Source organism: Sinocyclocheilus rhinocerous, unplaced genomic scaffold (genome assembly GCF_001515625.1).
Source record: "Sinocyclocheilus rhinocerous isolate Xijiao unplaced genomic scaffold, SAMN03320098_v1.1 scaffold1148, whole genome shotgun sequence".
NCBI classification, from domain to species: domain Eukaryota; kingdom Metazoa; phylum Chordata; class Actinopteri; order Cypriniformes; family Cyprinidae; genus Sinocyclocheilus; species Sinocyclocheilus rhinocerous.
In genome coordinates, this window is record NW_015664019.1 from 1,233,692 (window position 1) to 1,247,513 (window position 13,822).

At 34.6% G+C, this 13,822-nt stretch overlaps 1 protein-coding gene across 1 annotated transcript in view; it reads left to right on the top strand.

Moving 5' to 3' along the window:
* LOC107729347 (VPS10 domain-containing receptor SorCS1-like) overlaps nt 1-13,822 on the top strand; it is a 202,173-nt gene that overhangs the window by 161,081 nt on the left and 27,270 nt on the right. The window contains exons 15-19 of the mRNA XM_016539813.1: nt 3,454-3,571; nt 5,070-5,203; nt 6,370-6,483; nt 6,791-6,962; nt 9,649-9,835. Coding sequence (XP_016395299.1) covers nt 3,454-3,571; nt 5,070-5,203; nt 6,370-6,483; nt 6,791-6,962; nt 9,649-9,835 — 725 coding nt within the window. The remainder of the gene's footprint in view (nt 1-3,453; nt 3,572-5,069; nt 5,204-6,369; nt 6,484-6,790; nt 6,963-9,648; nt 9,836-13,822) is intronic.

The following is a 13,822-nucleotide window of genomic DNA, read 5'->3' on the forward strand; positions in this document are numbered from 1 at the left end:
CACTGAATACATTTTTTTTTTAAATGTAATTGTTATCTCACAGTTCTGACTTTTTTCACAAGTGTGAGGAAAAAAAGATTCATATTTTCTCTGAATTGCGAGTTTATATCTCACAATTTTGACTTAATAAATCGCAGTGTGGGTTATAAAGTCAGAATGGCAAAATATAAACTGGCAATTCTGAGATAAAAAGTCACAAGTGCGATATAAACACAATTCTGAGAAAAAAAGTCGCAATAGAGAGATAAACTCAAAGTTGTGAGAAATAAAGTCAGAATTGCGAGATAAACTTGCAATTGTGACTTTTTTTCACAATTTCAATTTTATATCTCACAATTGTGACTTTTTTTTTATCAGAATTGCAATTTTATCTCGCAATTGTGACTTTTTTTTTTCAGAATTGCAATTTTATCTCGCAATTTTGACATTTTTTTCTTAGAATTGTGAGTTTATTTATATCTTGCAATTCTGACTTTATAACCAACGATTGTGAGTTTATATCACACATTTCTGAAAAAAAGTCCGAATTGTGTGTTTATATCTTACAATTCTGACTTTATAACCCACAATTGCAAGTTTATATCACGCAGTTCTCCGAAAAAAAAAGTCAGAATTGTGAGATAAAAAGTTGCAATCACCTTTTGTTTTATTTTTTTATTCATTGGCAGAAATGGGCTTCCATGGTTATTTCACCCTGAAGAAGGACTGAACAGCTTTGTTAGACATACATAGTAACATAAAAATATTACTACCATTTTATCTAGCTAGAAAATAATATATAGAAAGAGAATATATACACTAACTGACCGCTTTATTAGGTACACCTTCCTAGTCCCAGATTGGTCCCGCTTTTGCCTTCAGAACTACCTTAATTCTTTGTGGCATAGCAGTCAGCAAAGTGCTGGAAACAATCTTTAGAGATTTTGGTCCATATTGACATCATAGCATCGCACAGTTGCTTCAGATTTACTGGGTGCAAATCCATGACACGAATCTCCCGTTCCACCACATCCCAAAGATCCTCTATTGGATTGAGATCTGGAGGTCATTTGAATGTAGTGAACTCATTGTCATGTTCAAGAAGCCAGTTCGAGATACTTTGAGCTTTATTATATGGTGCATTATCCTGCTGGAAGTAGCTGTTACAAGATCAAACACTGTGGTCATAAAGCGATGGACATGGTCAGCAACAATTCTGGCGTTTAAATAATGCTCAATCGGTACTAAGGGGCTCAAAGTGTGCCAAAAATAAAAAAATCCTCACCATTACAGCAGCAGCAGCAGCCTGAACGTTAATACAAAACAGGATGGATTCATGCTTTCATGTTGTTTACTCCAAATTCTGACCCTAACATCCGAATGTCGCAGCAGAAATTGAGACCAGACCAAGCAACCTCTTTACAATCTTCTGTTGGTGAGCTTCTGTGAATTATAGCCTCAGTTTCCTGTTCTTAGTTGACAGGATTGACGCCTGGTGTGGTCTTCTGCTGCTGTAGCCCATCTGCTTCAAGGTTTGATGTGTTGTGTATTCAGAGATGCTCTTCTGCATACCTCAGTTGTAACATGTGGTTCTTTGAGTTACTGTTTCTTTTCAACTCAAATCAGCTCAAACCAGTCTGGCCATCTCCTCTGACATCAACAAGGCACTTTCACCCACAGAACTGCTGCTCACTAGATATTTTTTTATTTTTCTGTCCATTCTCTGTGAACCCTATATGGTTGTGCGTGAAAATCACAGTAGATCAGAAGCTTCTGAAAGACTAGCCCATCTGGGACTAGCAACCATGCCACGTTCAAAGTCACTTAAATAGCCTTTCTTTCCCATTCTGATGTTAGGTTTGAACTTCAGTAGAACATCTTGACCATGTCTACATGCCTAAATGCATTGAATTGCTGCTATGTGATTAACTGATTAGATATTTGTATTAACAAGCAGTTGAACAGGTATACCTAATAAGGTGGCTAGTAAGCAGTGTTGGGGTAACACATTACAAGTTGCATAATCAGATTTTTTTTTTCAAGTAACTACTAAAGTAATGTATTACTTTTTAATTTACAAGTTATCTTTTCAAATAAGTAACAGTTACTTTGTTTTCCCATTTATTGACTGCCAGCTCTCCTGTACCCATGTTGAGAGAAATCAGGTGTAAGTGCAGAGATGTTGTGTGTGCCGTGTAAACATGATGGTTACTAGTTCTACACTAATTGTTATCATGCATTTACTCATCTCACTTACATAAAAACAGATTCATTGTTCTTCAAAATGAATAAAAACAGGGAATTGCAAACAAAAAATATGATGCAAACCTGCAATAATTAAATATGTTAAATAATACAAATAGGCTTTATGTATTCAATCCCGTTTTATTAACTAGTGTCTTTGCTGCTGACATTCAATGATCCAATTCAATCAAGCAAAAAAATGACTTTAGATAAACAACATTTGTGTTTCTTTTTTTAAATATTTTAATTGTTTTTTCATGCAATCCAGAATGGCTGATGCTTTGAGGCTGAGGCTCATGTCACTTTTGGTGTGAAAGGGCTTTTACATTTGCAAATTATATATATATATATATATATAAGTAATTAAGTAACGTGATTAGTTATTTTTTTTTAGGTAGTAACACAATATTATAATGCATTACTTTATAAAAGTATAACTTTCCCCAACACTGCTGGTAAGATTAAGATGTCTGTTTTTATGAAACAAATTAAAATAGCAAATTAATATTAAATAGATGTATATTAATTTATACTTTATAATACAATTATATTTTATAACTAAACTTTTTATAAATTTGTATACTTTATTGTAAACAATTGTGAGTTTGTTTTTCATAATTGCAACTTTATATATTGTACTTATAACTTTACATTTCTACTTTATTTCTCATAATTGTGACTTTATGTTACAGTGTGAGCTCTGTCACAATTACAGGTTTTACTTTCATATAAATAAATGGTAATTGTGAAAAATATGTAAGAATAAAATGCTCAGTGCTTTGCTTGATTTGCTTGGTGATAAAAATAAAGCAATTAATGATGAAGCAACTGGTTTATTTTTAGACCTTCCAGTAATGGCTCACCTATTTGAAAAGACAAATCATTAAAACCATCATGCCAGTTCTGATTTTACATTATCCTGAATCCAGCACAACCTAAAATTATTTTGAGAAGTATTTCATGAAGTTTTCCTTTGTAGGATATTCCTAGATACTTTCTGCTGTCTTTCTGACAGGCCCTAAAAGTGTCACACTGTCAAGACTTTCTCAATGTGAGTTTCAGACTTTTTGTTGACGGTTTGACGCAGGTTTCCACTGATGTGGTTTGACTTGGATAAGCATTTCTTCTTCCTGTCCGCTCTATATCTTTCTAATCATTAGAGTCACTGCGCTCTCGATATGCCACTGCTCGCCAGACATACAGCGGCTGATGTTGTGCCTTTGTTTGCAGGATCTTCGGTCATGTCAGTCACCGCTCAGAATGGCAGCTGGTAAAGATAGACTTCAGGTCTATCTTTAACAGAAGATGCATCGAGTCTGACTATGTGCCGTGGGATTTACATGACCAGGTGAGAAATTATTTTAGTATTTTAGCATTTGGTTCCCCAATCTGAATATTTGCCTAAATCCTTGTTTCACACAGTGTTGTATATTGATCTCTTTAAGGAGGAAAGAAAATGCGGAAACAAACAAATACATAAAGGATGAATATATGATATAACAAATATAAAAACATCAAATTTTCACAAACTTTCCAATATTACTGGTATAAATTAAAATGTCTTACATTTTATTTTTTACTTCAATATTTATTTTTTAATAAAATAATATTCCATTAAATTAGACATAGTATCATAGAAATGATAGTTTTAGTTAAACAAGTTAAACTAAGTGAGAATGAAATATTGCCTTGACAATTAGTCCATTGTGACAATCACGAGGCCTCTGTAAACAAATCTCCCCATCTTAATGTCATTAATGTCCTCAACTCCGATTCTATACTGCATCTCAAGCCTTAAAATTAAGAGAGGCCAGTATAGTCTTGATCAGATACCTTTCTGCTTTGTCTGGTCTTTCCAGCATAATAAACTCTCCAGTGAGGCCTGATGCTTTAGATTGCACTAAAGAGTGTTCCGCATTGGCTTTCTGTTTTTTTTTTAATTTACAAGATTCCTTTCTAACCCGCCCTGACATTCTTTCCCAGGGTCCGCTGCTGAGACTATATTTGAACAGAATAATATATATCTCAGAAGTCAAGCCAGAAGCCAAGTGTCCTCTCACAGGAGGATAATAGATGTACGTTTATTAGTTGTAAGGACATGGCAGTAGACTGTCCTACTTTAACCTGAAGCCTCATAGTACTTTCTATTTTTGTGACAAACTCTGAGAAGCTGAAGCAGACTTGAAGACAACAGAAGTCGACAGAAGACAGAACGATGTCAAAGTTTGGATGGTTAAAACCCAGCTTTTGGGCTGTAGACTACAGTACTATGCTGATGAGATCAAGCCATTCGGTGTCTGTCTGAACCGTCCTGTGCTGTAGGGTTTTATTGCGCCGCTCTGCACCAGTTAGTCTGATAAATATGAAATCCAAAAAAGAGGACATGACCAGCAATGGACCGCAGCTGTAAAACTTTTTTTTTTTTTTTTTTCATTTCAACTAGCACAAATCTGAATAAAACTGCAGTATTTGGAGCACTAATTTAAAGGAAGCATGTTAACAAAAGACTAGGCAAAAAATGTTATTGTGAGACACATGAAATGTTAGTGAGAGGCTAGAAGCCTGAAATCTTTGACAAAACGAACCCCACAGAGTTTGGATGTGAGATATGAAATATGGAACAACCAAGTACATTGCGGAAACATTTTCTTTTCTCTCGTCTACTTTCCAGTCTCTTATTTTTTTGTAAATTCAGGGTGATGCACACATGCTTCATTGTTATGAATTATTCATGCGAGAACTAAAATAAACCTGAACGAGAACACCATATGCCAACTTTATTGTAGAAAATATTTGTGTGTGTGTGTATGCATGCATATATGTATATGTTGAAATCCTGCTTATAGGGTGAACGCTGCCTCATGGGAGTCAAAAGAGTCTTCCGAAAGCTGAAGCCCATAGCAAGGTGTGTTATGGGTAAAACCTACTCTGTCACAATGATATCCGAGCCATGTGACTGCACTGAGTCGGACTTTGAGTGGTAAGTAAACAAGCACCTTTCTTTAAAGATTCAAGCTCTATTCTAAAACTACAGACTGCTCTAACACGGTGATATGTCAGTATGAAAAACCACAGCAAAATAGTTTTTGTTTTTAATAATCTGATTGATAAATAAATAATTAATACATATAATAATTTACCAATCAAAAGTTTGGGGTCAGTAAGATTTTTATTTTATTTTATTTTATTTTATTTTATTTTATTTAAGGAGGATACATTTTAATTCAGAATTTTTTTTATTTAATTGATCAAAAGTGACAGTAAAGAGATTTATAATATTATAATTTAATTTAAAATAAATGCTTTACTTTTACATTTACTGTCTATTCATTAAAGAATTCTATTAAAAAAACAGCAAATTAGAATGATTTCTGAAGGATCATGGCTGGAATAAATTACATTTTAAATATATATTCAAATAGAAAACACTTATGTTAAATTGTATTAATAGTACAGTTTTTTATCTCTGTATTTTTGATCAAATAAATGCAGCCTTGGTGAACATAAGAGACTTCTTTAAAAAAAAAATTAAAGACATCGACCCCAAACTTTTAGTGCATGTCAACAGTTGTCTCAAAAGAAATTTTTGAAGAAATATCTGTGACAAAGTTGATACCTAAATGAAAACTCAATTAAGTCTCTCTAGCTGTAAAAAGCAACCTTTGAGCAATTACATTTTCTGGATTGAAGTCGTGGCTTGTCCTCACAAGATCAGCATTTTCAGAAGAGTCATTTTCTTAAAGAAGATCTTTGCTGTGTGGAAACTAGTCAAGCTGTGTGAAGACAGCTAAATGGAGAAAAACACGTGTTACTTCTAAAAAAACAATTTTCACTCAGAAATTGCTAGTTTATTTCACAAATACTTTTAAAGAAATGGCAATTAACACACTGAATTAAGCATGAAATTCTTAATGTATTCTCTTGTAAAATGTATTTAATATGTATTTACAATTTTGAAAATATTTGTATTTCATTTATTTATTTATTTTAAGAAAGGCCTTTTTCAGACCAATGGGATTCTAGCTTAGTGGTGTGAGAACTGGTCTGATGATTGTGTTAAATGACTTAACACAATGTCAAAGAGTAGAGAACTCATGTCTGGTCTCACCATGTTTTTTTTTTGTTTTATTCTTTTTTTTTTTACAGTGATTATGGCTTCGAGAGAAGGGCTGATGGGAAATGTACTCCAGCATTCTGGTTCCTGCCCTCCTCCATGTCTCGGACCTGTACTACAGAACACACGTTCCTCAACAGCACTGGGTGAGATCTCATGTGACGTATGCATCTATCCATTGAAGTGATTATTCAATGTTCCCATTTAGATAGCTAAGTAAACTTGTACAGTACTGTATGTGTTTGTGAGATTTTCAATTAAACATGTTTGCCATCTGCGTTCTCAAATGATTTTGATGTATGACTCATTTAAAATGTTGTATGTTTTCACTGTAGCAGATTAGCAGACTAATGAATTTCAATGTTGTCAACTGATCATTTTGTATTGGAGCTTCAGAACTGGTTTATAAATGTGTGTCTTTTGAATGTGTGTTATGCGTCTGTGTGTGTGCAGGTACAGAAAGGTGGTTTCTAATAACTGCACCGGAGGGGTGATAGAGCAGTACACGGCTCGTAGGCACCTGTGCCCTAGCCAGGCCCCTCGCGGCCTTCACTTAGTGACCAGCGAAGGGAAGCTAACGGCTACTATTGCCAGCAACGTCACCTTCCTCGTCTTCCTGGAGGAGGTATAGAAAGATTCAGTGTTTCCTGCACTGCTTATAGGTGACAAAATCATACATTATCTTTCAGGGAATGTGAGTTTGCATTCTGAGCAGATAAAACAACTGCAAAATAATAGCAAGAAAACACATCTTTCCCATTGACTGCTTATGAAAACTAACAGTCATTAGCTACAGTGGGTACGGAAAGTATTCAGACCCCCTTAAATTTTTCACTCTTTGTTATATTGCAGCCATTTGCTAAAATCATTTAAGTTAATTTTTTTTCCTCATTAATGTACACACAGCACCCCATATTGACAGAAAAACACAGAATTGTTGAAGAAAAAAATCCCTTAATTTGCAAAAAAGTTTTTTACGCTCGCTTGAGGTGGTTTCTGACTTGTGCGAAAAAGGGTCAATGCGAATAATGGGAGATGGAAATGCATTTTGCGAATAAATTCCTCCATGCACATCAAAAAAGTCATTTGACTTTGCACGATGGGACCGCATAACCGGACTAACCAGCGGACAGATCTTTTTGCACAATATATGAAATGTTGTTATGGTTATTCTTAAATGCTCGAGCATAGTTTGCCTTCAAAGTATTTATGTATAATTGCCTCCCAGAAACAGCGGGCATCCACCTCTGAAAGCAATGACCGCATTTATTGTGTTTCGTCTGCTCATTTGCAAGTCATTTATTACATATGAAAATTATTGTATGTAGTAGCTTCTACTTTTTTAGTGATATTTAGTGCGAGTTTGTCAGGAAGTGATGATTTTGTTCTCTCTGACTCGTTGAATGGAAACGGTGCTTATTCGCAAATGTTTTATGCGATATTCCAATTTTGCGCACAAGTTAAATTCGCAACTTTAGATGGAAGCCCGTCTACTGTGACCAGTGTAGTCATTCACAAACAAACAACTTCAGTAACGCTTTGTTTTACAAACTAAATCTTACTATTGACAAGTTGCGTATTAGCATGCATTTTACTAGGATATTGGCTGTGTATTAATACAAAGAACAAAGAAGATATTAAAGGACTAGTTCACTTACAGAATAAAAAAATCCACAATTACCGCATTTATTGTGTTTCATCTGCTCGCTCTAAGGCGCAAGTAATTTATTTTATATGAAAATTATTATATTCAGTGGCTTCTCCTACTTTTTTTTGGTGATATTTAGTGCCAGTTTGTCAGGAAGTGACAATTTTGTTCTCTCTGACTCGTTGAGTGGAAATGGTGCTTATTCGCAAAAGTTTTATGCGATATTCCAATTTTGCGCACAAGTTAAATTCGCAACTTTAGATGGAAACCCGGCTATTGCAATGAACATATTAAAGGACAAGTTCACTTCCAGAATAAAAATTTCCACAATTACCGCATTTATTGTGTTTCATCTGCTCGCTCTAAGGTGCAAGTAATTTATTTTATATGAAAATTATTATATTCAGTGGCTTCTCCTACTTTTTTTTGGTGATATTTAGTGCCAGTTTGTCAGGAAGTGACAATTTTGTTCTCTCTGACTCGTTGAGTGGAAATGGTGCTTATTCGCAAAAGTTTTATGCGATATTCCAATTTTGCGCACAAGTTAAATTCGCAACTTTAGATGGAAACCCGGCTATTGTGACCAGTGTAGTCATTCACAAACAAACGACTCCATAATGCTTTGTTTTACGAACCAAATCTCACTATTTACAAGTTGCGTATTAGCATGCATTTTACTAGCATATTGGCTGTTTATTAATACAAAGAACAAAGAAGATATTAAAGGACTAGTTCACTTACAGAATAAAAAAATCCTGATAATTTATTCATTCCCATGTCATTCAAGATGTTCATGTCTTTCTTTCTTCAGTCGAACAGAAATTAAGTTTTTTGAGGAAAACATTCCAGGATTTTTCTCTATAGTGGACTTCAGTGGGAGCCAACGGCTTGAAGGTCCAAATTGCCGTTTCAATGCAGCTTCAAAGGGCTCTACACAATTCCAGACAAGGAATAAGGGTCTTATCTAGTGAAATGATTGTAATTTTCTAAAGAAAAATAAATGTATTTAGTTTTTAACCACAAATGCTCGTCTTGCTCTAGCTCTGTGATGCATGTCCACAACTTCACACATTAACATAATCACGCTGGAAATGCATGACCATATTTTAGATCCCTTCTTTCTACCCCATACCTAAACGTAACAACTACCTTACTAACTATTAATAACCAGCAAATGACGAGTTTATTGAGGCAAAAGTCATAGTTAGTTATAGTGAGAACTGGTTATAGTGAGAACTAAAGTGTGACCTTTACAATTTATCTACAGTACCTACTGCTAAATCCCAAAGTACAGAGATAACCCTCATCCACCATAAATTGGGCATTGTAAGCTTGAGATTTTGAGAAATCATGAGCGACCATCTTGCCTGTACAAGAGCAATGTTTTCCCATGGTAGATCAGCGGTCTGGGACAGACAAGACATCCTCCAAAGCAGATGAACTGACAGATGAATGAATTGTACACAGAGCTTTGCCAGTATCGTAGTCAGGAACAGTTTTGCTTTCTGCCTAAAAAAAGGGGGGAAATTCTAAGATATTACAGGAAGTTCTCTGAATGAAGAACATTTGTTCACCAGCCTGGTTGTGTGTGTGTGTGTGTGTTTTTTTATATATTTTTTTAAGCTAGACTCACCCTTACCCTAGACTTACCCTTTTTTCCCAGGGTGATGGATCAAAAACCAGCATCACAGTGGATTTCGGCGACGGAAACGCTTTCACCTACTCCAACGTGAGCTCTATCGAGGATGGCATTAAACACATCTACAAGAACGTGGGAATCTACAGAGTGTCAGCCACGGCGGAGAACAGTCTGGGCTCGGAAACGGTGCTGCTCTTCCTACACATTACGTGTAAGCCAAGACATGGGAGGGCGAGTAACAATATGCACAATACAGACAGCCATATCGTATTCTACTTTTATATCCTTAATGTATTTTAAAGACCCACTGGGTCTGAGGACTCTGAACTCATTTATGCTTTATTGACCAGAAAAATCTCATTTGGCCTTGGTCGTATTGCACTCCACATTAAGCAATCTAGATTTCAAGCTTATAGTCTCTAACTGGACGACGAGATTGGAATCATCCCTCTTAGTTATTGCCGACAGACACTTCAGTGTATGATGAAGGTCCCGAGGACCCAAAATATGATCAAGGTCTGATGAACTTTACTTAATGTAACTTTAAGAATTATGAATCAGTTATTTTTAGCAAATTAAAACCATACAGCACAAACAATGTAGTCAAATCAATTTCCAAACAAATGACTCTTTTGAACAATTCGTTTAAGTGAATCAAATACTATTACTTTACATTTTTCTCTTATGTTGCTCATAAAACTCCTGAGACTTCATATGACTATAAGCAATACACATTATGAGTAATATTTTATACAAATAAATGAATTATGCTATTTTTTTCTGGTTTAATGTTGTTTAAAAAGATATTCGAGAGTTTAATTCAAGAAAGGTTTGGAATGTTATTGCAGAACTATTTGGAATAGGCCTATTTAATTCTAATTCTCTTGATACTTTTTGGCACAAAACACACAGAATACCTACATTAGTCTGATTCCCTATTAATGATTGACTCTTATGAGTCATTTCTGTTTAGTGAATCATAAACATACAACAAAACCTGTATAGTCTGATTGCCAAACTGACGTCTCTTATCATTTTTTTTTTTTTTAGAAAATTAAAACCATACATTGTGAACAGTGCAATCCAACTGATTTCCAAGCAAATGAAGCTGAGCGATTCTTTTAATTGAATCAAACACAAAGAGTTTACAGTTGACTCTTATGTTGCTCATAATACTCCTGAGATACATGAATCACATTATAAGTACACATTATAAGTAGTATTTTCTAAAAATAAATGAATTATGCTATTTTGTTGTTTAAAAAGATATTCAAGAGTTTAATTTATGGAATATTTGGAGTCCTATTACACAACTGTTTGGAATATTTATAAAATCTTGCCTCTCAGATAGGTCCTTCAAGGTATCTTGGAGAGGTGAGGTGTCCAAGTCACAACCTCTAACCACTGGGATGCCTCAGGGCTCAGTTCTTGGACCACTTCTCTTCTCTGTCTACATGGCATCACTAGGTTCTGTCATTCAGAAACATGGCTTTTCATATCACTGCTATGCTGATGACACACAACTCTAGAGATCTGCTCCCACGAGACCCGACGCAACAGAGTGCAACGTGGGACAAGATGGGCGAGTGCTGGTGCGGGCGGGTAGACGCTAGTGTGTGTGCGGGATGCGGGAGAATGAAATGATTCACGGGACTCCCTCAAAATAGAAATATCTAAACATAAAATATCTAAAACAAATAAATTGTTATTCATCTATTTATGCTGGGATTTCATAAATTTCATGGAGAAAAAAGTAACGTAACTAGTAATGTAACTAATTACTAATTACTTTTGAAATAAAGTAATCAGAACAGTGACGTGATTACTTTTAAAAGGAGTAATCAGTAATCAGTAATTTGATTACATTTTCAGAGTAACTTGCCCAGCACTGTTATCAACACTGTTCTGTGATTTCTCAATAAAATTGCTTTGAAACTGAAAAGTTCAGGCATATATTTCTTAATAACTAAATCCCACAACTTCACTACTAGTAGAGAGACACTGCCAGGTAGAATTAATTCAGACTCGCAATCGCTCTCACTAATGCATTCATATGAATGTAATCTTTACTGTGCTACTTTATCTGTATCTGATTTAGAACCAACAGAAATCTGTGAGAAACATAAGGACTCAAAGACAAAATAACTGTTAAAAATGAAGTCCGCCTCTGGTGACTAGTCGACTTTGACTCGACTTTCATCACATAAAAGATGAAAAAAAAAAATTGACTTTAAAAAATCTGAAGTCATTCAACCTCTACTTGCTACGTGTACTGCGTTAAGCTAACTGAGACTTGTTATAGCACTTGTATATCATTGCTCTTTTGTTGATTTTGATTGCTTCCATTGTCCTCATTTGTAAGTCGCTTTGGATAAAAGCGTCTGCTAAATTACTAAATGTAAATGTAATATTTGATTCTAATTTTCTTGATTCTTTATGGCACAAAACGCACAGAATGCCAACATGAGTCCGATTCTCTAATGATTGACTCTTATGAGTCAGTTCTGTTTAGTGAATCATAAACAAACAGCAAAACCTGTATATTCTGATTGCCAAACGAATGTCTTTTATGAGTCAATACTTTTTAGTAAATTAAAATCATACAGTGTGAACAGTGTAATCCAACCGATTTCCAAACAAATGACTCTAATGAACGATTCTTTTAAGTGAATAACAGCATCGAACTGTTATATTTACTGTCAGGTTGTACTTAAAACTACTTTGACGTCTTATGACAATGCACAGCTACATTATGAGTAGCATTAAAAAAAAATGTCACCACATTTTTTTTGTTTAATATTGTTGTTTAATATATAGTTAATGCCAATTATTAATTTGCCTTCATGCTGTCTCTACAGACTGTGAGAAATCATTAAAAAGCATCGATTTCAGATGTACTTACCCTTTGATGTTTTGTAAAAAGAAAAGAAAAGTGTTGTTGGTCATTTCACATGTTGGTCAAACGGCCTATTCCTGTCCACGTAGGTGGTTCTTGGCCAGAATATGGATTAGACTTTATGCCAATAATCAAAAATTCTGGCTTTACAAACTTTTGAGCAGACAACTCTATCCTATGTAGCAATGATGTTGGAAGACGCTATTTTGACACATTCAACGAGCAGATGGCCTGAGTTTTAGCTTTTTTTAGTGGTTGTAGTCTGTGTTCGTGCTAGAGGAAGCTCATCACAAATATCAGCGTTTAACAGAGATTAACTAAGCATTTTGATTCAAATGTTCACCCTTTTTCTCATGACCACCTACTCAGTGAACTTGCCACCCCCTGCTACATTCAGGCAGACAGATGCCTCCGCAGTGACATATTGATCAGGGAAACGGAACGCTTCAAATCTGCCAATTCTGTCGTGCCAGGCAAAGCAAATTGGGCCTCTGGAGCATGAGCTGAAATTCACTCGCAGATGGCTCTGTGTTCCTATGAGAAGTATTTGTGAATGAATGAATATATGTAATTATACATATCATTTGGAGAATGTTTAGTTTGTGCTATAACTTTGTTAAGGCTGTTCTTTTTTTGGTCACAAATAAGAACTACATTCTACCATAATTTGCTCATATATAATTCTGTGAGAATATATCATATAACTACTGTTCTTTTTTTTTTCACTTTTTATTATTATTATTTTTTTCATTATTTATTATTTTTATTTTTTATTATTTATTTATGGTGAAGGAATTCTCTTAAGCTTACCTTGGCTGTATGTATTTGAATAAAAAATACAGTAAAGGCAGTAATATTGTGAAATATTATTACAGATTAAAATAACTGCTTTCTGTTTGAATATATTTCAAAATGTAATTTATTTCTGTGATGATGGCAAAGCTGAATTTTTAGCAGCCATTACTTATTGTCACATGACTCTTTAGAAATCAATCTCATGTTGATTTTGTGCCCAATAAACTGTTAAAAAAAATGTTAAAAGTTAATATATCCGAAACAGTCAAACAAAGCATTTTGGCCAGTTAGTAGTTTTCTGGTGTGAGCGTGCGGTTCAAGATTTATCATATTATAAGCTCCATACTAAGTGCCATTTGAAATTTTCTTCTAAAACTGGCATTTTTATGAGGCCCTTATGTGTAGGTTCAATATTTTCAATTTAATGGCAATGAATAGGTTCTTTTTATTGCAATTAAAGTGAAATAACTGAACATAAACATAGTAGTCTGAGAAAAATGTTCATTA